This window comes from Enoplosus armatus, chromosome 23 (assembly GCF_043641665.1).
Source record: "Enoplosus armatus isolate fEnoArm2 chromosome 23, fEnoArm2.hap1, whole genome shotgun sequence".
NCBI classification, from domain to species: domain Eukaryota; kingdom Metazoa; phylum Chordata; class Actinopteri; order Centrarchiformes; family Enoplosidae; genus Enoplosus; species Enoplosus armatus.
Genome location: NC_092202.1, coordinates 16,019,025 through 16,046,102, shown reverse-complemented (window position 1 = coordinate 16,046,102; position 27,078 = coordinate 16,019,025). Strand labels below are relative to the sequence as shown.

Sequence of the window (27,078 nt, the reverse complement as noted above, 5' to 3'; positions counted from 1 at the left end):
ACTGGGCCTGCTTTGAACAATTAAATGTTTTCAAAGTAAACTCTTTGGATCCCACGGGACGCTCGGCTAGGAGCATCCCTGGACTCGGCAAACCGCAGCCCAACTCCAGCCCCCAGCCACGCGATGTCCACAATCGGACCTCTCAGCTCACTCTGGGAAAGAAAATGATGGAACGTATGTCGGAAAACGTGCGTTTTCTCATAGTTCACCATAGGCGTTTTTGTGTTCAAACAGCACAGAAGTATCACGCAGTGTGGCATGGTGGCGGTATTAGTGAAGCTGTGCAAGGCGCTGGGCCATCAGCACCGATCCCAGTCCTTGCCGAAGCACACAAGTTGAAGACAGAGAGCGGACTCTCCCCCATCAGAACAAATAATGAAATAATAGAAAAATACAGGTGTTAAGTGCCCATTATTACAGTTTGATCTTTATTATTTTAATGCACGATTATCAGTTATGTCCTCTCTGTCTGTCAAGTTGTGTGAGTGTTACTCTCTACATTAAGCATCCCTACATACATGCACCGATTGATAATCAGCCTGTTACAGCATCATCAGTCCATGACCATTCAAATCTATCAGCTCTGCATCCCATAATTACGTAGATATCATAAGAAATTGGACTGTACGTTGCGTGTCTTTACAGTAGGTGGCCTGTGGGTGCGTGGCTGCTGCTCGACATGAAGCAAATGTAGTCGTGTGGTGTCAACAGTTATGGTCAACCCATGCAGCACATGGTTGTGGGGTGGGGGGTGGGGGGACGCACAGGAGCACCAACCTGTTGCTCAGGGACGTCATTGAGCTGTATCCGGACCTGCTTCTGGGAAGGAGACGGGTTATGATGAGGAATGGGGATGAGACAATGTGACATGGTGGCGTTGCTGATGCTGGTAAAACAATTTTTGGCCCCCACACTGTCGATGAGACCCTCCCCCGCTTCATTGTGATCGGTCAGTAACATCGTCCTTACAGCCACTGATTTGTCTTCTTGAGGTTGTCATTGTTACTAAAACCAACTTGATGTGACTTTTTCTTGCAAAATAACTGAAATACTAACATTCAATGAGAGGCGTAATCCAGGGACAACAACAGGAAGTAAACATGTCCATCTGAAGACAAAATGTCCCTCAGTCAAAAAAAAATCGTATTTATTTACAGATATATCAATAATGAAGATTAAAGATTATACCAGAAACTGTTGAAATGTCCCGACATGTTTGTGAGGTTCCACCTCTTATTTTAAGAGCAATAAATATTATAAGACTAAATTATAAATTACAACAATTTTTTTTTTGTACACTTCCACTTGCACACTTGCATAACAAATCAGTTTAACTAGCAGATTTCCAGTGTGCAGTGTATGAAGATGTAATGTTAACTGTTTGCTGCTGACTGACTGCTGATGAAGTCTGGAGAGTTGTTTAAAGGGTTCCAGCGCTCGTCAAGGAGGTCAATGACAAAATCGGTGAGCAATTCAACCACTTTTCTAACCAACCTCATCTCCCTATTTATCGCTGTACGATTCAGAAACCAACAACGCCTCAAATCTTCCCATATGACATATGAAGTTTTAAGAGGTAATGTGGATCTATTTTGGTCGTATTTGGGGATTTGTGACACGGTAGCATCACAGCAGTGGGCCGACGGTCTTTTTTCCCACCCACCTTACTCTTCTCCTCCTGCTTGGCCGCTTGTCTGCATGGGGGATGCCAGATAGAAGATCCTAAAGACGCAGAGACAAAGACAGGAACTGTCAGAGGTTGTTTTTCCGAGATGCCACATGTGTCCAGACTCAAATGTGGCAGCAACTGTATAATTTTGTTTTGACATTCATGATCTCACACCTTGAGCTATAAGAACTTTGGCGATTCCCTGACTTTTCATCTGGCTGTCCAGCTGTGCTTTGTGTTTACTGCTAATTTAATTGGATTGATTATTATTCATTCCAACTTAATGCAATAGTTAGCACGCTAACACACAAAATTCAGATGGTGGTGAACGTGGTAAACGTTATGGGCTGAACATTGTCCGTGTCAACACAGTGAGCATGCTAACATTAGCGTTTTGCCCAAAGCAGCGCTGCGTCTAAGTACGGCTAAATCAGAGCATGCTAGCATGGCCGTAGACTCTTTGTCTTTGTACAAATTATGCAACAAATTAGTTCTTTAGTACATTTAACTTACAACTTTATTCCTGGTAGTTGCAGGTGGAGTTTGTTTAATATGCCAGTGTTCCACGATTAGCTAGCTTAATACGACTATTTTTTTCTGTCGCGTAAAAACACAATTTACATTCTGGTATTAGCAAAGAAAATACATGTAAAAAGAAAGTTAAACTGAACATTGGATACATATACAAGATGAAGCTAATCCAATATCATTTTTATACTTTCTTCTGCATGAACCCATCAATGCGTTAGACATTTTTCCACAGTTATGGTGTCAGAGAGCTACTTCCACCGCTAAATCAGTTCACTCTAAAGTGACAAAGTAGCAGCTCAATGAGAGTGGAAGCAAACGGAGCGGCCCGAGGCAAAGCACCGGCTGCTACTTTGTGTTGGTGCCACAGCAGCAGTAAATAACGTCTCTATGAGTGCGCTGGCGTGACTCGTGTGGCACACGTGTGATGATTCATTCGCCAAGCTGCCAAACTCAGTTCATCAGGAGCAAGGGAGATCCACAGTTGCATTGGGTTAGCTGTGATGTACTGATGTTGGTGAGTGAGAGGAAACAAGAGCCTGAAGACAGGTGTCGACAGTTTAGTGAGACAGGAATAAAAGATTGAAGGGAAAATATGCAACCACTAGATTTTAGCTTCTTATCGAACGGCAGTAATGCGTTTTAGGATTGAGTCCTGAAGTTTGCAGCTACACTAAAAGATCTTAAAGACTGAGAACAGATTCATCTCAAGTCCCGAAAGCTACTTTTACCTTGCAGGTACATTTCTTCTCCCTCGGCAAACATCTGCTCACAGCGGGCACAACGGGCACATGTGGGGTGGTAGTGCTTCTCTCCAGCCTGTTGAGCATTAAACAAGATGGTAAATGGTCTTCACTTATGTCGCCCTTTTCAACCTTGGTTCCCAAAGCGCTTTACAGATCAGGTCTCATTCACACATTCACACACCGATGGGGGCCGAGCTGCCATGCAAAAAGTGCTGGCCTCCATCAGGAGCAACTTAGGGTTCAGTGTCTTGCTCGAGGACACTTTGACATGACGGGGGGGGAGACAGAGATCAAACCCCCAACCCACTCTACCCTGTTCTACCTCCCGTGCGACAGTGCTAACCACTGCGCCACCAGAGCACAAGAGTAAGTTATCACTTGTTGTTGGTTTTGGTCTCTTTAGGACATTTGTTAAAGGGCTATTCAATTTTATATTCAAAAAGTTGGGGGACTTGCAAAAAAAAAGGTAAAAAACTGAATCAGCAGAGTCTGGATATCCTGACTTTTAGTCCCTGGCATGAGTCAAGCTCCAAAAAACACCACATCCAACACTTCTCATAATGCAACTTGATAGCATCTTAGGCATTGCCAGGTAAATGCCCACATTTTTCAAACTCAACACCAACAATTCGTAATGGTATTTGAAAAATGGCATTGCTTTGCCATCGCATCTACCGCCCCAACCACAAAATTATGCAAAGACATTAGTGTTTGTGTGTATGTCTGAGGGCACATTTTATTAGAAAGTTCATAATTAGCTTATTAAAATGCTGATGCAGCGTGAACAACCAGTCCAAGGAGTTTTGCTGCATTGTTGCATTTCAGAATCCAATTAGCATTACTTGATTAAAGTGCCAGCTACAAATTACATTTATTATTTGGCCACAAGGTGGAGCACTTGTGTTGAGTAAGACCCACTGCAGTTGAACTCAGTGCAGAGAAAGGTGCAAGAGTAACATGGGTATGAAAGCATTCCAATCAACTTGACTCTTGACTATGAACATACGTACTTGTGACTGACCAATATTCATCAATAGCAAAAGGAAAAATACATTTTATACTTTATTATTATGCTAAACAATAGCTGTGTATCTTAATGGCTTTAGGATTAATGGTGAAATTGTTCTTTAACAGTCAACTCAAACTTCTTACAATTTCACAATAAACCTAAACAATGAGTCGGCAGTGGCTGACCATTTATCATGACCTGTGTGTTTAGCATGGGGTTGCTATTACGTGGTTTGACATTTAGAAGAGAATGGGGGTCATATGTTATCCACAGAGCTTGAGTGAGAACCCACAAGGCAGCGTGAGGGGAGGGGGTCGTCATGGTGAGGATGGATGTGTCTGCGATATTGCTTTGAGGTTATAGTGTGGATTGCTTCTGGGCTTGTGAAGTCACAGGGCCATTGTGATATAGAGGTCTTCAGGGGTCCGGACCTGGGACCCAAGTTGGGCCGGGCCAAAAATGCTGCTGGTTTTCTCTCTCTTCTCTTGGGAACTGTGTGGGTCTAATTATCCTTTGGCCTATTCAGATTCGGCCTGACTGTCCTTGGGTCCCTTTGGATCAGGTTTCTTTGTTTTTGAAAAGTTATTTACTGTATGCACGTCCAGTTTGGGTAGGTCTCTATAAGTGGGAGAAACCATCAGAGCAATTAGGCAGTTTTAGTACCCTGTTCAAGAGCAGCTCAGTAGTAGTTGTTGCAGTTGAGTTGACCTATTGCTTTTCTTGACTAGATTTCCAAGCTGGTTGAGGGAAGACCTGATTTTGTCTCAAAAGTAATTCAGTCTGTTGCGTAATCCGAATACCATTCCACTTGCTTAGTGGTGATTTACTCACTACTAGTGCCTTATTCTGTCTTTTATTGGGTTGTGACAACAAAAACCATCATTGGAATCAAGTAGAATTATCTCCCTCTGTTGGTAGATTTTCTGGTTTTAAAACAGATTTATGGACTCAACATTGAACTAAACGACTCAAGATGGGAGTCGTTTTTTCTCTCCTTGCAAAACAGTCATCTGATGTCTGCTGATCTCTGCCTCCCAAAGGCATCCCATCTTGCTTCACCAGCGGCCTGATTACACACAACCCCTCTGAGGTCCATCCACTTTGTTGCGTCATCGATACCAGAAAACAGGACGTCGACACCCAATTTCTTGGATAACACCCTGCTTAATGATAATCTGGACCAAATGGACAGCAGATGGAGAGAATAAGCAACCCAAGACATGACCAAACTAACCAAAAAAAAAATGAGACTCCAGGTCCAGGTATTATTGGGAGTAAGGTCATGTGCTTTAAAACTGGCAGCATGTTGCGGACGCCCTGCCAAAAGCCAATATTTGAACTGACCTGAAACAGATAAATAGACAGGGACTAAAAGAAAAGAGGAAGTTGACTTAGAAACACTGAGGCCCGGAGATAAAAGGCTGGAACTGGATTGAAATTCAAACATGGAAAGTATGAGAGGGCCGGAAAGGAGATAGCGCTGCAATCAAATCCTTCCTTTGTCAGAATCCAAGGCTGCATGACAGGAAAATTATCATATTCAATGTCCTGTAGGACTGATAAGTCAAGGAAGAGGAGGGGTTGAGGGTGGTTTGTAGGGGGGATGAACTTGACAGATGATGATTGGATGTTTTAGTTAGGAATGAGGTGGTCGCTGGTCGGCCAGGGTTGAGGTTTCTGGCTGAGACTCCTGCAGAGTTTAGGGCTTTTGAAACAGCCATGGTAAAGAGCTGAAAGTGGTGAAAGGGCAGGTGAGGTTGCAAAGAGCTGCTGAGCCTTTTCTGCCTCTTCATTTACCCAATTACATACAGACCATCTGCTTTCTCAAAATCACCCTCCCTCTCATGCTCTGTCCATACCCTCATCACGCAACTGCAGGAACCAGTCAGGCAAGGGAGGTGATCCATTTGGAAGATTGGAACAGATTTTGGTGAGGCGGGTACGTGTTTGTGCTGTAGCAGTCTTTCATCAAGAAGTCTTTCATCAAGTCAAGTATACCTACATCAAACTCAGACAACAAATTGTACCTTGGACTCAGTTGTACTGCGTGTGATGTGACCATGTCTAAAGACAATGGTGTACTTGTTCTGAATGGCCACACTTGAAGGTGAGATGAAATGGGGATAACAATACACACCTTCTCTCCTCGAAAGCATTGTAAGGGTCTTGCCCTCAGTCGTACACGCGGAAAGTGACAGAAGTAGTTGTGTAAAGAAGTGGCGTTACTTCCAGTTTGTCTGTTTCCATTAAGTTTACCCTTCTTTCCAATTCCGCCGTGGGAAAGGGGGTGTCAGACGCTGCTAGGCGATCTGCCAAGCACTTGGCTTAAAGCATAACAAAACCTTAAGGTTACCTTATAGACACTATTCGTGGATAGAAAAATTAGGAAATATTCAACTTCCTGGCTAGATAACTGTACTGGCTAGCAGCTACCAACAGACAAGCCCACAAACAGGGAACTCCTGCCATTCTGAGAGTTTCCTCAATGAATTGCTACTCTCTGAAATGTGTTTTTAGAGGATGCTGGACGATCAGCGAAACACTTTGCTTAAAGCATACCAAGGCCTTCTCTCCCGTTGAGGGCGATGAGTGTAACATTTCCAGCTTGTCTGGAACAAACACAAGAGCTAAGTAGTCAGCACAAGCAGGGTGAGACAAAGTAAACAGGGCTACCTACATCTTATTTTTGGATTTGGGCCTTGATCTGGATTTGGGCCTTGCCTGCCTGAAAGTTTCAACTTTGACCACATTTTGCCCGTGACTTTTCAATGTACAAGCAATGACTTCAGATAACGTGACCAGTGACGGACGGTGCACCAAAGCTTTCTTTGTTGCTGGGTTCTTATTTTTCTTATTCTCCACAGGACAATCATTTCAAGTGCTTTCTTTTGTGTCAAACTGAAATACACAGTTCACAGTCTTTGCTAGGCTTGCTGCTTAATTTCCCTCATTCACTCATTGCTTGACATAAACCTGCACCGCACTTTGCACTGGGCTCTGGATACCGCTGACACTGTGCAGAGGGCCTAACCACAAATCCAGGGAAAAGAGACTTCACAGCACCTACTCACTGCTATTCGACTGACAGGTGGTTTCTGGAAAGAATAGCAAATAAAATGCCACAGCAATGAGCCGCTGAGCAACATAGATGTAGGTGCAAAAAAAACAAACAACAAACAACGTTTCAATTCTACCTCCCCCACCGCTGCCAGCTCCAGTTATTGACTCGAAATATCCCCACAAAGCAGTCTCTTTGATCTCGGCCAAAATGTCACGACATTTTCGTTGCCCAGCCTCTCCGTTACTGTTTCAAAGTGCAGCCCAGCGCAGGTAGAGTGGCTGCAAATGGCGTCTGTACTAATACACAGAGACAACTCTGCGTGCCGGCATTTTATTTAAAAAATAGCAAAGGATACCAAAAAGCTGGGCCAGTACTTGCATACAGCATGTCAGGAGCTCTCAAAGGAATTGTGCTATAGAAAGTTTGATTTCATGTTTTCATCAGTTTGCATGTAATATAATCTTTAATATCACACAATATTAGCTCTCACAATATTGCAACCTTCCTTTCCATTTCATAAGGAATCAGGTATGAAAGGAGAGCAGAAGAGAGGAAAAACTTGCCTTGGGCTAATAAACACAAGACCACTCCACCACTGCCTGCTTAGTACACATACACACACACACACACACACACACACACTTTATAGGTATCGGTGCTTTTAGTCCTGCCTGACTGACACTGGCTCTGGACTCTGTAGGGCCAAACAATCACGCATACACCTGACAGCCCGACACAATACCGTAAGAAATGGAAGCGGATGATGTCATTTGCACACAACCATACAGTTGTTTCCGCTGCTCTCCACACACTGGAACCGGATATAGGCGCGCGTGAAAGGAGAGAATGCGAGAGAGGCCGTCATGTGATGAAAGCAAAAGAAGAGAAAGTGAGAGAGGGACTGTCGTTTGTCCCTGTAATGCTACTCTGTCGTTCGGAGGCCACAGCAGGAGCTTCCAAGAACCCGCCCTGTCTAAAAGCTTTCTTCCTCTCCTCCGCCTCCTCCTCCTCCTCCTCTCATCCCTCTCTCCGCCCAAGGAGGGTATCCGGTGTCCCATCACTGCAGAACAACGGACTGCTTCACTACAACCACATTCCCCTACTCTGATTTCTACCTGCCTCCCCAATGGCCTCTTTCTCGTCCAACCCTGTCGCGTTCTTCTGCCTTTGTCTCATCCTTTCAACTTGCGAGGATACGTTGCACGGACTGCTGCAAAACATTCCCGGGCTGGTTTTACTTTTCATTTAACAGTCTCGCAGGTCGAACTGAAACTTGTGGATCTGCAGAGGGCGTTAAGAAGGCGTTGTAGCTCATGCCTCGTTACGCTAAAAAAGTCTGTGTCGCGAAATGAATGGGTGAGCCAACTATGCAAATGGGGGTCATCACTCCGACCATGATCACAACACAGGCCCTCATTTGTTGACGCCGCATGCGACGTGGCCAGCAATTGCGAACTCTGCCTCCCACGTGTGTGTGAGCATTCGCGTTGTTAGTGTGTAACTCTGCGAATAACCTGGCTGACAAACCGTAGGCCATGGAACACAGTGGTGCAGGCTGGCCAACAGCACTGAAAAAGGTAGGGTTAGTTCAAAACAACCTCCGCCAGCCATCTCAGATACTGATATCATGGCCGGTATCCCAGTTTAACAGGACCTAGCAAGTAGTTGCAGTACTGACGCACGAGTTCACTTGATCATTTCTGGCCCTATAGTGATATATTTGAAGTCAAGTACTTTGCATGACCTATTTTGCTCTTTTATTATCATTTATTCCTACTGCCAGAGTCCAGTCCAGTCGACATGCGCCGTTCCTACACGTCATGGTGCCCTTGGACAAGGCGGCGAACCTCGATTTTTACTCTTTCTTCGCCCATTGACCCCTCAGCACTATGGAGTTTGTTTTAATCCCTACAAATTCCAAAACAGACGAGGTGAAAATGTACCGGTAAAAAGTGAAATAATCCCGATGTCAGATTCTTTGGCCGCATCTCCCAACTATTTTGGTCTAGTTGGGTGTAGGATACAGCTCTGACTCGAGTGTCTGTCTTCCCACATGACGTGTTAGAAGGTGCATTTACAGCGAAGCTCCCTCTTTCTCTACGTCTCTATATATATGCCATTCAATCAGGTCATGCACGAACACACATACAGGAAGTACAATGACACACATACACGCGACTTAATGACAGCATCGTGTCGAATAACAGGTAGAAAAAAAATAGTTGGTCATCGATGGTGTTTTTCAAAAGGGCAGCGGGCTGAATGCGTCGTCTGTCCTGTAGCTGTCTCTGGCTTTGTTTAATGGCTCACAGAGGCAGGCTGGTACCTGAGAGTGAGTGACAGTGAATGGATGACCTGCCTGAGGGGGGCAGGAGGAAAGGGAACAAGGAGACGTAATGTGTGTGTGTGTGCAGTAGAGAGTGAGGTCAAAGCCATAAGCCCACGGCCAAAAAAAGAACTAAAAAAAACCCCCAAAAACCAGAGTGAAATCGTGCTGAATAGCCAAGCAGGCCCAACAACGGAGCCGCTCCCGGCTGGCTGGTGATTCCCAGAGGACCGGCGCACACCGATGCATAATCTCAGCAGAGCTCACGCTCCCCCCCCAAAAAAAGTTGCACGTGAAAAGGAGCTGGTCCCAGATCTGTACATAACACAAGGCAACGCCTCCAGCAGCGCGTCTTGTGGATCTGCATCAGCGGTGTATAAGATCTGTTGAAATTTTAATGATTGCTTTGGGGAAACGGGGCCAACGCTAGAATCTGTCGAGTGGAAATAGGAGAATGAGGAAGTGCGAGGAAATGTAAAACAACAGGATACGTTATGCGCAATAATTGCAGTAGAGCACATAGAGAGAACATGATAAACAATGGCATGTAAAGAGGAACGTGGCCTGTGGACCGACTAGTCCCCCAGTATGACTGTCAAAAATGCTGGATCCCACTCTTCCCATAACGCAACCCCCTAGCATCTTCCTTCAGACCCTCCCTGCCTCTGGCACACGCCCATGTCTTTTCAACTTAATGTGCCCACTTTGCAACGCGTCTGTCATACATTCGAGTCTCCAGACACAGGTTTGTTCCTTTGAACGTTTATCAAAGAACCAGACATTTCCTAAGACGGCTGCTCATCTTCCATACTGATGATTCAACGGGGAAGCTTCATTTCCATCCAAGCCTTCAACGTTTTCTCCGTTGCCTATGCAGAAAATGAACTTTTACTTCGTGTACTGTATATACAGAACGGGTACTTAACCATAACTAGGTAGTTTGACTTTGACAGGTAAAATTGGTGCAAGGCCCCTTTGATGTGTTTATCTTGTGTCCGTCAGGCATTCGAAGACGCATTCTCACTGCTATAAGTAGAATATTACACAGAAAGTATCACTAGTATACCAACTGTTCCTGGGTACTAGCTAAGGATTAGGCCATGTGGGTGTGTGCTCAAGTTGTTTTGCATGTTTGCTCTCATTCATTCAAACTTCATACTTTGGAAAGTGACAGCTTTATGTCTGCGTATCTCACTTTTTTTTTTCATCCAGCTACAGTAACTAGCAAGCTAAGATAGCTTATTAAGCTATCGTATCTACATATTTGGTCCCCTACTCAAAAGAAAAGAAGCCATCTTTCACTCGGCTCATTCATTCATTCTGTTCAATCCACCCACGCCATGAATGAGGCATTGTTCTATCTATTCACATAGAACCACGTGATAGCAGCTACCACGGAGTATTCCTTTCCGAATGCAATCAGCGTTACCTCCAGGACTTTTCCGGTGATGTACTTCTTGCAGCTCTCACACTGGATGCCGAACATGGCGTGGTAGTCCATCTCACAGAAGGGGATCCCATCCCTGATGTGACAAACACAGGGTCAGATCACAGATCAGAGACGGCACAGAGCATCAGGTACCCTTCGCATTGCGCAGGAGACAGCTCAGAGCCCGGCCGCTGGGTGGAGCTCCCACTGCAGCCATCCAACCATGAAGTCTAAGGGTGCTCTTGGCTGCCATTGTATAATAGATTTTAATACATTCTGTCAATATAGTTACTGGATGTAGGTCACAGTCAAGAAACAAATGGGACGTTGCGATCACAGTATATGATGAGTGTCTTAACCACCTGTGGATTTCATGACATTAGTTTGACATTAGTGGGCAAAGACTCAACTAGAGCAAAGATAGAATTTGAACAGCCGAATAAAGAGTTCTGATTCATTCAGTGAAGTTTTGTGCACTACCCATCTGATAACGGGTTAAAATGCAGGCTCATGTAGGGCTGCCAAAGCCAAATAATGACTTACTTGCTGATGTACTCGGCATTGAGCACCTTGTTGCAGACTTTACACTTGAAGCAGCCCAGGTGCCAGTGCTTGTCCAGTGCTACAAGAGACTGTTCATTCTTAAACTCCTTCCCACAGCCGCAGCAGTCTGCACGGAAGATGGAGGGAGATTAGCCGATATGTGAAGAGAAATCATACTGAAGTTGACTTTGACTGAGTGGAAGTGTCGCCTCTAGAGTAGTTTGGTTTCGTTAAGCAAAAGGACGAAAAGAAAATTGGACATTTTGGTTTCCTGGGAGTGGAAGGACTTAACGCAATTTAAGAAAGTGCCAGTTTAACGGAGGGAAGAGAAAATTATATTAACAAGCAGTGAAACAAATCATAGTTTGCAGTGTGCAAAAGTTTACTTTTAGCATGATTTATGCTTTAGAGAGACAGACCAAGAGACGGAGACATAAACAAAGTACTGACTGTGGACAGCCTGTATGGGTGCAGGGGTGTTGGCAGGGAGAGGCTGGGTGCAGTTTTGGCAGATACACTCCTTCCCGTTAAATGTCACCCGGTCGCCGGCTGGAAATGGCTGTCTGCAAACAGAAAACAGATCATCAGAGGAGGGCTTTCTGACTGACGCGGTCTGTGCTTCCTGAGGCTTACAAATGTATTCTAAGCCCTCGGAAACAAGATTTACAGCATCATTGGACAAAAGTGTTTTAGGTGGCTGAGCAGCTTTTTTTAAAGGCAGGGTGAGGACGGATTAGTAAAATCCTCCCATCCCTCAATTAATTCCCTGATCCGACATATTACATAAAAACAATGATAATATATTGATGACTAGATGTGGTCAGAGGGAGCAGTAACCTTTACTGGACACTTTTAGTAAAAAGGAACAGACATGTTGAGCAGGGGTGCTGGGGCTACTCGTCTAAATACCCCGACAGAACTCCACCCATCAAAGAAAGTGTTATAATCTCCCCAAAAAATCTCTGAAAGGTTTTTTGTCTGTTTGTTTGCTTTTAACATGTTGTACTTTCTAACTTTTTATATATTTATAGATATTGAGTTTATAAACCTTAAATTACCCATCATGTTTAATTTGCGTGAAAGTAAAAGTAAAAAGTAGTTGTTAAAACCCTAAAATTCTGCATGAAACAACACATCATTATGGGGCTCTTAACCAAATATATCCAATGTTTGATTTGCTTTTCCATCCATTTCAAAATTCCAGTTCTTTGTTTCTCAAAGCTTACACTTAAGGGTTTTATTGAATTGATTTTGGATTTGTATTGATGCAAACGCCCTTGTCCGCAAGCCTTTGTGTACTTTTACTGCTTGTAATAAACGTCAGAGCACCATGGTAAAAAGAGTCTAACGTGTGAAGACATCGAGGAAAGGCATTACTGTATGTGACGTCTCGATAGTCCAGAACAGAAATAAATTATTTTTCTTTAGTTATCGATTACAAACCCAAGATATTTGCACACAGATATTGACTCAGTCTCAACATAGTGAAAAACAGGAGGTCTGATTTCTTCTTAGAATGTGTTAACCATGGTACTTTTGTTTTTTTGAGCATTTAAAACCACTTTCAATACAGTACAACGTTAAAAGCGGATTGCAAATGACAGAAAGCTTCTTTCTGAGATGGAGCAAAGAAGTAAATAACAGTGTTATTTGCGTAAAAGTGGATATTTTTACACTGTAGAACATCCAAACCAGGCGTTTTATTATTAATGGTAAAAAGACGTGGTCCCAGAACTTAACTGTGGGGTACACACTTTGTCACATTTAGAGACCAAGAGAAGCGCTTCGTCCTGCACACATTCTGTTCTGCCCAATAAATGGTGTGCTTCAATAGTGTGTTCATCCCTTTCCTGTTTCAACCTGTTTCAATGCCCCCCTAATGCACAAAGCAGCTCCATATAGAAAAGCTTTTCCGCGTTTGCTGCGGAAGAACTTGACTGACCTGCACAGAGTCCTGACCTCAACCCCATCCAACACCTTTGGGACGAACTGCAAGACAGGCCTTATCACCCAACATTACTAATGCTGTGTGGTTATGTTTAGGTATGACCAAGTCTCCACCAAGACATACATTAAAAATGAAATGGGACGTTGAAAGTGCATCTTTTTTTATGAGACAAATTGAATCACTCTTCTTTGCAGTTTAAAGTTTTCTTGGAGGAAGCATCTAGGAGGCAACTGATCAAGTGCAACTTACGGCACATTGACACTAGCTTCAACATTCAGACATGATCAAATTAATTAATTGTACTTTCATTCACTGGCCAAAATGCCTTTAGAGACAAATGCCATTATACTGACTGTTGACTGCTGACTGGGACATTACAAACGCAATGAAACAATGTTAATGTCTCCAGGCTGTTGCCCTGTACATGCCGCTCCAGCAAAGCTGCTGTCACTGAGTCAAGTAGAGGAGAAATGACGATTCTGGACTCTGACTGGCTGCCACGTGCTGCAGAAATGTGATATTAGAGCTGCTGTCACACTGTCACAGCCAGCTACTGCGAGAGCAATACATCCGGGCAGACTTGGAGACGCTGAGATTAAAGGTTACTCATGTAGTTAATTTTTGTACGGTTGATATATTAAAAGTGCTATACATACAAAACTTATTTTTTTATGTATAGAATTGGCTAAAAATGTAAAGAAATAAGGTAATTGGAAGGATACCGTAATTAGAAATGATATACTAATAATAATACTATTACCAATACTATGTGAATTACCAACTATTACCATCAATGAAGGAGATTAATTATATGCACATCACGTAGCATAGCAGGGCTATCAGAAAATAGCATCAATGAAAAAAGGTTACGCATGCACACTTGCTCCACGTCACGAACGTGTAATAATGACAACATTTCCATCCTACTTGGATCTTCGTGAGGTCAGAATATCTGACAAATGGTGATGATGATGATGATGACACCATCACAGAGCTTGTCAGCCTCTTGGTGTCCATTTTCAAACATTTCTGACCTGACGAAGATCCAAGTAGGATCGAAACCTTGTTTTCATTACCATCTACCATCAAACTGTGATCGCTGAACAATACAGCTCTTTGACAGTACCATAACTTAGAGACAACAGCGACGTAGCAGTGTGTAACACACAGATATGTCAGAGCCTTCGTTGCCTCTACCTTGTTCTAGATATGTTACCTTCATTTCAAGCATGTTAGGCCAATAACTTTACCCTAAAGATCATAACATAAACTAGCCTAAAAATGCATTATAGTTTATAGGAATTAAAAGTCAAATTCATTGTGGCCTGAGGATGAATCCTGATGAAAAGAAGAGGGCCTTCAGAGCTGGCAACAGAGACGAGGTGAGAACGATCCAGGGGGAACTGAAGGTGAAGATCAGGGAGGCCAAGGAGAAGTACAGGAGGAAGCTGGAGTGGAAACTCCAGCAGAACAACACCAGAGAGGTCTGGAGTGGAATGAGGACCATCACGGGTTACAGGCCGACCAACAACAGAGGAGCTGAAGGCAGTGTGGACCGGGCCAACGAACTTAATCTGTTTTTCAACAGATTTGACTCGGTGGGCCCTGCTCAACCCCCCCATGACTCTTCTGCTGTCTGCCTCCAACCTTCACCTATTCCACTCCCCCCTCCCCCTCCTGCTCCTCACAGCCCCCCACCCCCCTGTGAGAGCTTTCCTCACACCTCGTCCCCCAGTCCCCAGGCTGACGGCACTCTTCAACCTGACGACACCACCCCTCCCCCACCGGTCATCTCTACAGTGTGCTTCACTGCCGACCATGTTAGAAGACAGCTGAGGAGACTCCACTCCAGCAAGGCTGCAGGCCCCGATGGTGTCAGCCCCAGGGTGCTTAAAGCCTGTGCCCCCCAGCTATGTGGAGTACTTCACCACGTCTTCAGCTACTGCACTGAGACCTGCCATCTTCAGAAGTTTTCTGACGACTCAGCAGTAGTTGGATGTATCAGCAAAGGTGATGAGGAGGAGTACAGGGCTGCTGTGGAGAACTTTGTCACATGGTGCGAGCAGAACCATCTGCAGCTCAACGTGACAAAGACAAAGGAACTGACTGTTGATCTGAGGAGGACCAAGGCGCCGATGACCCCTGTTTCCATCCAGGGGGTCAGTGTGGACATTGTAGAGGATTACAAGTACCTGGGAGTTCACATAGACAATAAACTGGACTGGGTAAAGAACACTAATGCCCTCTACAAGAAGGGCCAGAGCCGTCTCTATTTTCTGAGGCGGCTGAGATCCTTCAACATCTGCCGGACTATGCTGAGGATGTTCTATGAGTCTGTGGTGGCCAGTGCTATCCTCTATGCGGTTGCATGCTGGGGCAGCAGGCTGAGGGTGGCGGACTCCAACAGACTCAACAAACTGATCCGCAAGGCCAGTGACGTTGTGGGGGTGCAGCTGGACTCTCTGACGGTGGTGTCAGAGAGGAGGACGCTGTCTAAGCTGCGGGGCATCTTGGACAATGTCTCACATCCTCTCCATGACGTACTGGTCGGACACAAGAGCAGCTTCAGTGGGAGACTCATTGCTCCCAAATGTACAACAGAGCGCCACAGGAAATCATTCCTGCCTGTGGCCATCAGACTGTTCAACTCCTCCCTCTGAGTGTCAGACACTCAGGAAGAAACTGGAAATCTGTATCTGTATCTACTTCACCTGTCATACACTACCTCACTATTTATTGTGGATGTTTAAGTGCAATACATGTATAGTGCAATACATATATAGTTATACACTACAGTGCAACACATCCATACATATATATACATTGTTACTGTATATATATATATTTTTTTACCTCACTTCACTTAAATACTGTAAATGTGTATATTTTTTATTTTCTATTTCTTATTTTTATATTTTGTACATGCCTTTAGTTCTAAATTATGCTATTTTTCTACTCTGGAATGGGAGCACCGGTACTGTACAATTTCCCCCCGGGGATCAATAAAGTATTTCTGATTCTGATTCTGATTCTGATCCTCTGACTTTTAATCGAGTGCCATTAGCAGGTCAAAATTGTTGGTGTTTGTGACCAAATACCATGCAAAACTAATGAGATTCCCATTCCCACTTGTGTTTAGTGCTAACTCTCAAATGTTAGCATGCTAACACGCTAAACTAAGATGACGAACATGGCGGACATTATACCTCGTGCGATAACATCAGCGTGTTAGCAGTGTCGTTGTGACCACCAATGTTAGCTGCTAGCATTGGCTCGAGGCTCTTTTTTAAAATGTTAAAAATTCACCTTCTGAGAGAGAAATTAGTACAGTATGAGGATGTGGAAATCTATGTAATGAATTATATGCCAATATTAAATCAGTTCGATGCTTTGAAGGCACAATAACTGCATTGCCAATTAATATTAGGTTAGAAAATACACCATTTGCCCGATTTAACATGACTTTCGGTATAAACCACACCCACTTCCATTCTTCCAGCCCAATACAGATACAGAGACAGATCATTTTGTTGGTTGAACAGACACAGATGCAGATAATGACGTGTCTGTGCACCTCTAATTAATACTCGTATTGTTGATGTTGCAGATGAATTGTGGGGTAGCACCGGCATGCAAGAGGCACATCATGCAAAAACAGACAAAAAAAACCCAGACAGTGAGAGCGAAAAACAGAGCTGGATTACTCTTGACGGATTATTGATGATCAATACAGCACCGGGACCATGACAGACACACACACACACAGAGCGAGTCTGAAGTCTATCTGCTCTCCTTCTCTCAGCCCTATTTTTATATTCCACACAATAAGCCTGTGTGTTTTGCCACCACAAAAGCCATATTTGTTATAAGAGGAGCGCAGGAGTTTGATGATCACGTTACAAACCTCAAACGCCACACTGGAACATTCTGATCTCAGGTTCAGCAAAGGAATCGCCAAAGGTATGATAGCACAAACACACACACACACACACACACACACACACACACACACAGAAAACCCACCCTCAGTTCAAAGAGACACTCAACACTAGCTGTGGGAATGGGCTAAGTGGCCACACTGACTGACCACGCACTTAGAATTCCTGCTGGAGAGAGGCTCCCATTACCTTTCTAGGCCTGAGAAACAACACTAGTCATACACACACACACACACACACACACACACACACACACACACACACTACACAGTCAGTAGAAGCGTGCTCATGGCTGGAAACAGGTGACGACGACTGTGACTTGCAGTGACACGTGTCTTCATGTGCTTCCCTATATTTATGTATGTGTATTACAGTTTTATGCACTCGTAAATTACACCAGAGGAGTCTTGCTGTTGATGATGTGTGTAAAAAAACAAAACACACTGCTGGTATCTCCATCCCTCCCACCCTCCCTCTGGAAAGATGTTTTTTTTATTTCAATTTTGAGCTGTTTTAGTTATGGGAAAGTACAAGGAGGGGTCAGGCAACCAGTGGGTGAAGATACATACGTTTTGCATTACCTCTCTCTCTCTCTACAGTAAGTCACATATACTTACTTAAACTTCCAGAAGATATGAGACTTCCCCGGACTTTGACTACCTTTAAATCCAGGTTAAAAACCTTTATGTTCTCTCCAGCCCTTGACGAAATGCATCATCCGCCTTTCACTCCCATCTGGAACTACCTTATAATATCCAACACCTTATTCTTATTTTATCTTGTTCTTATTTAATGTTTTAAAGCAATACATATAAAGCACTTTGAATTTCTACCAAAAACTTTGCATTGGCAAGAATAGAGATGGGCAACAGACTTGTGACCAAGTTGTTTGCAAGGACAAGCTCCAAGTCAAGTCCTAAAGTTTAGGTTGAGGTTTAACAGTGTCACCTCCAGGTCAGTTTAGCAGCTGTTCTGGAGCTTTCAATCATCATGTGATATTCGGGTGATGGGAGTTTGCATGGCTTAGTTCGTTGTCACTGACATGTTCCCTGTAACTATAGCCAGCTGGGTAGTTTACCTGCTTTGTGAATATGTTGCATGTTTCTTCCACTTGAGGAGGGTATCAAGTCAAGTCATAAGACTCAAGACTAAGTGAGTCAAGTAACAACTCACTGCCGTAACTTGCGAGTCTTGCAAGGAAACAACTGAAGAAGCAGCTGGATAATTCATGAATTAAATATGGTTTTGAAAATGACTTTCCCACAACCCTGTTTCTTACTTGCAGGAGGCGCAGACGAAGCAGCGGGGGTGGTAGGTCTTGCCCAGGGCGGACACCACCTCCCCCTCGATGAAGTCCTGGCAGCTGAAGCAGCGGGTCCCATACAGTCGCTGGTAGTCCAGAGTACAGATGTATTCACCCTGCCGAACGAAGAAGCCTCCCTGGGCCAGTTCGCAACCACATACTGCAATAAGGGGGTGGGGTGAAGAGAGGAAGGTTGAAAGGGTATTGGAAGGAGAGAGGGGGAAAGAGAATAGGAAAAGGGAAGGATGGACAGAAGGAGGACAGATTAGACAACACTGATGACCGAACACATTTAAAAGCAGAAGCGTTGAAAATGCAAATGCCCTGACCCTGACCCTAACCCTTACCCATCCCATGCAACATGACATGGCTTCCAGTTAATTCCTCAATCAACGCCATTGTTCAAAATATGTCAGAAATGAGAAGGACAAGCTTCAGCTTCGTTACCCCTTTTTTCATGGTCATGTCTTCTCTTAATGCAGCTAACTGACCACAGGATGTATAGCTTTTAGTTTTAGTACACACAAACATCTTGGCTATCGACTATACTATGCTATACTGTACTACATACAGTATACTCTACTGTGCTATACTATTCTGTGATAGAGTATACTATACTGTACTATACTATACTATGCTATACTACAGTATAGTATACTATTCTGTATTAGAGTATACTATACTGTACTATACTATTCATACTACAGTATACTATACAATGCTATATTATTCTGTACTATACTATAATATACTGTACTTTTCTATACTACAGTATACTATACTATGCTGTATTATTCTGTACTAGAGTATACTATACTATGCTATACTATTCTGTACTATACTATAATATACTGTACTAGTCTATACTACAGTATACTATACTGTACTACACTATAAAAGGCACATACAAAAAGAAAATACAAGAACACATATACCTATTTACAGACATTCATATGAAAAGGAGTAGCAGAGCCAGTCAACCTGCTTTAAGAGCCAATTACATCATACTGTCAGAATGGGTGTGTTACTAACGTGTGTGTGTGTGTGTGTGTGTGTGTGTGTGAGTGTGGGTGTGTGTGTAAAGACGGCACTTTGTCTTTTTGTCTGGCTCTTAACAATACACGACTGGAACTCCAAATCACCGTCTCCTCTCATGCACACGCAATGATTACACACAGTAACCATGGCAACCGCATGACATCACAGACCAGCCACGACCTCAGGGGAAGCCTCACTCTATTTTTCCACCCCTTTTAGCAAAAACAATACCCCTCCTTTCTTTTCCCTCCACTCTTTCTTTCTTTCTTTCTTTCTTTCTTTCTGGCAAAAACGACATGAAAGATAGATGAGAGGTGTTTGCGCTGGTTGGTGTCGCACCCCGGGACTGCTCAGTGAACTTGCAGGGATGTGTGAAGGTATGAGGTAAGACAACATAATGCTCTTTGCAGAGAAGGTAAGAGGTGACACATGTACTGTACAAAACACGGATGAAATCACACACACACACACACCCACAACACACGCTGCAAAGGCACACACATGCTCTACAGAAAAGGCTCAGACACACCCAGGCACAGTCGCAGCGGTGCCGGTGGGTTTCCCAGCTCTCATTAAAGTCTCAATATAAACTGATGTCCATGGTGCTGGCAGACGGCTCAAACAATGAAACGCAAAGTTCCAACCTCCAGTATGCACCCTCTCAAGCATATAACTATATACGGGAGTTATTGCTCTACGGAGCATGGTCATCTTGAGATGCTTTTCACTTTCCTCGCACTAAACTTCTCCACCCTCCTCTCTCCGTTTGCGGCGCTGGTCATAAGATAGCATTAGCTCGCGCTTCTTTACAAATCGGTTAGTAACTTGAGCCAGTCCAAGTAAAACCCAGCATCATATTTCTGACGTGTTGGTTCAGCACCTGTAGTTTCAGGCTGCGATTCTCTTGATATCAAAAGTACATTAAAGGCCTCCAAGAGCTGTTGCTGCTGCTGCTGCAACTGCTGACTGTGTTGGTAAGACTAAACTACAATAACTAACATCCCATTGTTTTCAGAACACTTGCATGCGCTAGTACCTTTCTCTTCACACACTATCAGTAACACCTAACCCAGATCAGTGAAAATAAACACTAAAAAAGGTCAGCATTTCTGGCCAGTAACGTAACAATCCAACGCTCCCACCCTATTATCCCCTTAAAACTTTGACCGACATGTTGGACAACCTTTGTCCAGTATTCGCACCATTTCACTTTTTTTGTCCCTCACAGGGGTTACAGCGTGCTAATAAAACAACCACAACAATACGAGAAGGAATGTTTTCTCAGGAAGTGAGACGACATACTTTCCAGTGGCTGCTACCGGCTCCCTTACATCCGGTTCAGATGTCTGGCAACCTGTCTAGAATGAGATAATGCTGTGGGCTGATGGAGTAAACACCAGCAGAGTGGAAAGCTGGATGGATGGATGGATGGATGGATGGATGGACGGATGAGATACATGAGTACACCCAGAAAAAGGGCAGTTTTGTCATTGTCTGATATAACAGTCAATATGAAAAATGAAAGGTCAGGAAGTGTTTGAATTTTAAAGCACTCTTTACAGCACCATAACTTTCCAATGAGGAGCCCTTTGAGTGTTTCTAAAAACCCTCTTTACAATGTTGGCCATATAGTGATAGTATATAGTATATAATAGTGATGCTTTAACATAGATTTCGATAATACTGGCTGGACTAGAATAATTCTAGAGCAAATTTTTTTAGGTTGAGACTTCAAAGAAGTGTCAAGTTTCGACTTGTTAAAATCCCAGAACAATAAAAAAGAAACATGACAGACGTGTCTCAAATGACTTGAAAGTTGTTTTGAAAGACTTGATTTGAGACATGTCTTGAATTACTTGATAATTTACATTAGAACTGACATGGATTTGTCTCCAATGACTTGAGACTCTGACAGACACTTGACTTGTGCTCCTCTCGAATTAGAGACTTTGCATGTTGCATACTTATGCGTGTTTTGAATTACTTGAGACGATTGTCTTGAGACTTGCTCTGACAGGCTTGAGAAATGACTTGAGACTTACTTTGATGGACTTTAGACTTGACTTGGCTAAAATAACTTGAGACGTGACTTAATTCTAGGTCTGACAGACTTGAGACTTGACTTGGACTTGCTTCAGATGACTTAAGACTTGACTTGGAGTTGTATCAAATTATTTGTGACTTGACAAAAAAATTTGACTTGACTTGGACTTGTTCAGATGACTTGAGACGACTCAGACTTGCCCCAAAAGAATTAAAGACAGCTCTACCACAACGAAAGAGAAATGGTGAGCTGGAAGAGATGGCGACAGAGGTGCGGCTTCCCGTCAGCTTTCATTCCCTGTATATTTATACCTGCACTGCCAGTTGGCACATAGACTCCTCTTCTTACTGTATTATAACTTAGTTGCTTAAGCAGCTCAGCAGCTGAGCCCATTCATCATTTATACAGCTAACACAACCAGAAACCATTACATCCTTTTAAAAGTGATAGCAACCATTTTATATTATTCATCTGCAATACAGCAGCAGGGTGCATGTACTGCAGAGGGAGGCAAAGTTACTGGCAAACTAGCCTCTAAAGCAGATTTAAAAAGTGTGTTTCTGAGTGCATTACATAAGTGAGGGGAAGACAGACGATGGTCTTTCAGTTTTGTCCCTCATCGCTAATGGAGACCGTCAAAGCCGTCTCGCTCTTATCCCTTTCTCGTTGCTCTCATCTCTCCTATCTGTCATTCCCTAATCCCTCATTCACGTGGGACGTGTTAAAAGGCAGGGGGGAGGTTGAAGACATGAAGCAGAGCCGGATGTGGAAGTCCGTAAATCGGGTTTAATCAAGTGGGGGCTGGCTGGTTCACTTTCAAGTCTGCTCTGACAGAAACGATAAGTTCAACAGCTGACTGCAACCAAAGCAAATGATAAATTCTTTACGTCTTTCTTCACTCATAGTAATGTGTCCAAGCTAAGTCAAACTGAAATTAACATGCATTTTTGCGAAGAACTCATTGAATCATTGAATAGTGAAAGATATTAAAGTTTTATTTATTTCCTCTGCCATGATAGGGCATGAATTTGGTTCAGAGGTGACAAAAAATACTTTGTAACATAATTATCTCAGGTCCAATGGCCACAACATCTAGTAGGAACTTGCTTGCTTCCACTTTTCCAAGTGAAATACGAACTCACCGGCACAATGGATCCTCTCAAATGTTGACACTTGGAAAAAGGACAGATGTCTTAAATGGTTAATGGTACACAATCAGTGCTGTGTGGACTGTCGTAACGATGTTTGCGGGCTATGCAGAGCTTGGATATGCTTTGACAGAGGCAAAAAAAATACAAGAATTTCCCTCCTTTTTGGTTTTAACGGAGAGCTTTGGTGTCTGACAGGCTTTCCACCCCGACCAGGATCACATCCTCAGAGTAAAAGGGAATAGTTTAACAATTCAGCGAAGAAATGGCGAGATTACAGAGACAGCATCTGCATCAGCTAATGTAATAGAAAAGTCTCCGAGTCAGCCTTGAACCCTCCTCAAAATTCAACTGAGTGTCATGTTCAAGCAGCGATTTCATTATTGTGAAACTATTCCATCTCCATGACAACAGAGGGTGTGTGTGTGAGTGTGTGTGTGTGTGTTCGCCCTGCGGTTGGGCCGTTGGAGGATGAGATCACGACGCAGCTAATTAGTCGCTTTTGTCCTGAGACTGGGGAGAACAAGGAGTGTTTGACCTTCTGAACTCTTGGTGTGCGGTGGCAGGGAGTGTGTGTTTGGGGGTTCTTTAAGATGATTCATGACTTTCTGTGACACACACAACCTAGTGGCAACCTAGAGCTGTAACTCCAGAACCAGAAAAAATCTTGACGAGATGGAGCGTCGCCGTATTCGACAATTCTACACGTTTGCAAGCAACAGCAGTGCTAACAGGAATACTAGTGCTTCTCAGGTTGTGGAGTGGAGTAGGTATAAAGGTTACATTGCGGTAGGAACTCGATTACAACACTTTCCAAGGCTGAAAGGCAGATTACTTCACAGGAAACTGATTACTTCCATCTCTGAAGGCTTATCTCATGCACTATGAAGCCACTTACATAATGTGAATGTGCTCAGAGGCTCTCGGAGGAACTTATTGTGCTGCTGAATGCGCTTCCTCCGGCACTGGAGGAATCTCTAAGCCACGTTCTTCTTTTCCTCCAGTTCAGCGTGTAGAATTAGTGAGAAAGTCACACGCTTGGACGGATGGGTGTGCCACAAATTTGCTCTGTTGCGATTTGTGAATAAAACATGGGGTATCTCTTTTACTCGTGTACAAACAAGGTCTATAGAGAAAAGGTAAGCAGTGGAGTCAGTGGTTTGGACATGATGCAAGCAATCTAGGTGAAACTAGAGCTGGGTATCAAACCGAAATACCCAAATGTGTGTCTGGCACCAAGTATCAAAATGAACCGGAAAGCTAGCATTGAATGCCTGGTCAAATTTGTAGTCTTTTTCATTTCTTTTTTTTTCATTTGGTTAATTTCTGATTTACAAAACCTGTGTGAATATTGGATTTCATTTCAGGAAGTCGCCAGAAATAAGACTCCAAATGAATGCTAATGTTGCTCTGTGTCTGCTGGATCTGTAAAGGGTGCCCGTAGGCAAGGCTTGCCATTTCAGTCCATTTTGTTAAGGAAAAAGCCTTTGTAAGACTGCTTGAAATGAAGACATGCTTCTTTTGTTGAACAGAGAAAAAAAAAAAGTTCAGTTTACTCAATGTGGGGGTGTCAAAAGTTAGTATACCATTTGTGTGTGTGTGCAAAAGACTTTCTTTTCCAACACAACACCTCCAGAGACATCATTTACAGACATGATATGGTGTCAGGTGATAAAATACACATGTGCTATGTCCTTACGTGAGTGCGACCTTGACTCCACCTCATGTTTCACAATGACTCCCCGTCGAGCATGTGTGTGTGAGCAGAGTTAAATATATGTGCCATGAGGCTTTCTGCTACGAACGTGCGGCCTTGACTGTACCTCATGTTTTACAATGACTCACCATCCATGTGCCTGTGTGTGTGTGGGGGGGGGGTTGCAGCATTGTCATTCACTAGTCTAATACATGACCTTGACGGTACAGTCTTCAGCCTGCTGGCATTGACCTGACCAGCTACGGGACTGTATTTGAAAGAAGAAGAAAAAAACATTCAAGGTTGATACTTCTGACAGGTCACATTGGCTCACAGTGGTCTAGACTCCCTCTGCACTGGCCGTAATTGAAAGCTGGTACGGGGGAGGTCTGTCTATAGTCTAAATCACAGGGCCACACCACATCTTGTAACACATTGTTGTTGGCTTTACATGAGTATCCTCAACTGAGGATTTTCAGCAAGACAGTGGGGGGGGACTTGTGAGGATTCACGCTGGCCATTTCTATGCGTTCATTTTCATTACAGGCCAGATTGAGAGCACACCCAAAATGTCGCCAGTGACACTGAAGGAGGCGAAACAAGGAGGACATCCGATCACACCCATTACTGCTATTATTTCCACTTTTGGTCCTTGATCATACTACAAACAACCCAACGCAACATATGCCTAAATTATCATCAAAGAAATCACATCAAATCAGACATCCATTAGATAAATGATTAAAAAAAAAGACAATTGAAGAAATATGGCAATGGCAGTTGTTACTATCTCTACGTCTACCTCCCTCTCTATGTCTCTCTCTCTCTCTCCCTATATCAAACCCAACCGGTCAAAGCAGATGACCGCCCACCTAGAGTCCTGGTCCTCCTCGAGGTTTCTGCCTCTTAAAAGGAAGTTTTTCCTTGCCACTGTCGCCAAAGTGCTTGCTCATGGTGGGAACTGTTGGGTCTCTGTAATAACATTATAAAGAGTCGGTCTAGACCTGCTCTGTTTGTAAAGTGTCATGATATGACTTTTGTTGTGATTTGGCGCTATATAAATAAAATTGAATTGAACTGAATTGAATTGAAAGCTCTGATTGTTTCTCCAACCGGCAGGAATTGCCACCAATGAGTGTTTGAATTGTTGAGCAAAACAGAGGCAAGCGGTGATTCAGAGTTCTGGAACCAGGCTAGGTAGACTGACCTCGAGTGAAGATTATTTTGCTCGTTCGCCTTCGTTTTCTCTTCCATCCTAAGGGATTCTTTAAAGTGTGTAAAATCATTCACAAACAAACCCCAAAGGCGGCTCGAGTTTCCTGCCCTTCTTTTTAGCGACTTCACCACATTCCCTGGGGTTAGTACAGTGTAGTATTACCAATAGAAATTATGGCCAAAACCATGCAAATATGGCCAGGTTCTATAAAAGTGTAATCTCACTTTAAATTTTGAATCTTTTCCAGGAGATTCAGTGTTTGACTGACTGAGGTGAACTCTGGGAAGAGCAGCACAGAACATCATAGCACTGACAACCAAAATGAGATTAATGATCTGCCTCTATCATATGCACAATATGGCATGTATGTAAAGATTGCCCTTCAAGTCCTTTTTGAGTGTGTGCGCATGCTTTTCCCTTTTCCCGATACACATGTGTGTGTGTGTGTGTGTGTGTGTGTGTGTGAGGTCAGCACCCCTGGCCCAACACACACACACACACACACACACACACAAACACACACACTCTCCCCTGGCTCTGTTCTGGTCAGCCTGCTTCCAAGAAGGAGACAATCCAATAGCCAACACCCTACTGAGAACATCACAACCATCTGCTATTATCGCACCACTGATCGGACCGTCTGGACCTCAACATGTGGCCAGCAGCGAGTATTTACCGAGCTGACTTCCTGGAAGAACCGCACTCAGGCTGGCTATGCACAAAAACAATGCAACCCATAAATCTGTCATAACCTGAGAGGAAGACTGTATGAAACAGACGGAGTCACAGCTGTAATTTCAGCTTTACACATAGTAAACATCATTGTAATGTTCTCCTCTAGGTTTACAGACTCGAGGTCTGCTTTCTTAAGACCTCTACAATCATAATCTTTTCAGGTAAGTTGCGTACATTGCTCTATAGGCAAGCAACAACACTTTGTAGAGTTTGACAGTTCATTCTCGACCTTGAAAATGGTAGTTGGTAGACGAAACGATCTCAAGTGAGGGTCCTCTTACTGGCTTGGTTGCTAGCTTTTCGGCCCTATCACACGGTCTTTGTGAAATTTGCTCAGTTGCCATGGAACTGTAAATGTTCAAACCTCATTATTCTGAGGGCCACCGCACACCGTAATATCCAAATAACTACTTCGAACATATCAGATGACTTGGCTCGCACGATTTATGCCCAACGCCGGCGTTCAGAGTCAAAGCAGAAAGTAGGGTGCCATTCATGTAGAGCAGTGGAAAATAAGGATGTGGAGGTCACTTAATATAATCCAGGGTTTTGCAGTCATCAAATATCGACGTTCTTGTCTGGTGATAGAGGTGTGAAGACCGTGTGAACCTGAGGGTAAGTGGACCTTGACACTGCATTGTCAACAATATTCTAATATTGCTGCTGTCGGAAGGCCGAGTATTACTGACGAATCTCAGTTG

The 27,078-nt window shown here is 43.6% G+C and overlaps 1 protein-coding gene across 1 annotated transcript in view; it reads right to left on the bottom strand.

Moving 5' to 3' along the window:
- The window catches only part of ablim2 (actin binding LIM protein family, member 2), a 61,519-nt gene that overhangs the window by 26,283 nt on the left and 8,158 nt on the right, over window positions 1–27,078 (bottom strand). The window contains exons 3-9 of the mRNA XM_070930263.1: window positions 18,477–18,660; window positions 11,762–11,874; window positions 11,312–11,438; window positions 10,769–10,862; window positions 2,929–3,016; window positions 1,664–1,722; window positions 778–819 (exon numbers count right to left, since the gene is read on the bottom strand). Of these exons, the coding sequence (XP_070786364.1) occupies window positions 778–819; window positions 1,664–1,722; window positions 2,929–3,016; window positions 10,769–10,862; window positions 11,312–11,438; window positions 11,762–11,874; window positions 18,477–18,660 (707 nt within the window). The remainder of the gene's footprint in view (window positions 1–777; window positions 820–1,663; window positions 1,723–2,928; window positions 3,017–10,768; window positions 10,863–11,311; window positions 11,439–11,761; window positions 11,875–18,476; window positions 18,661–27,078) is intronic.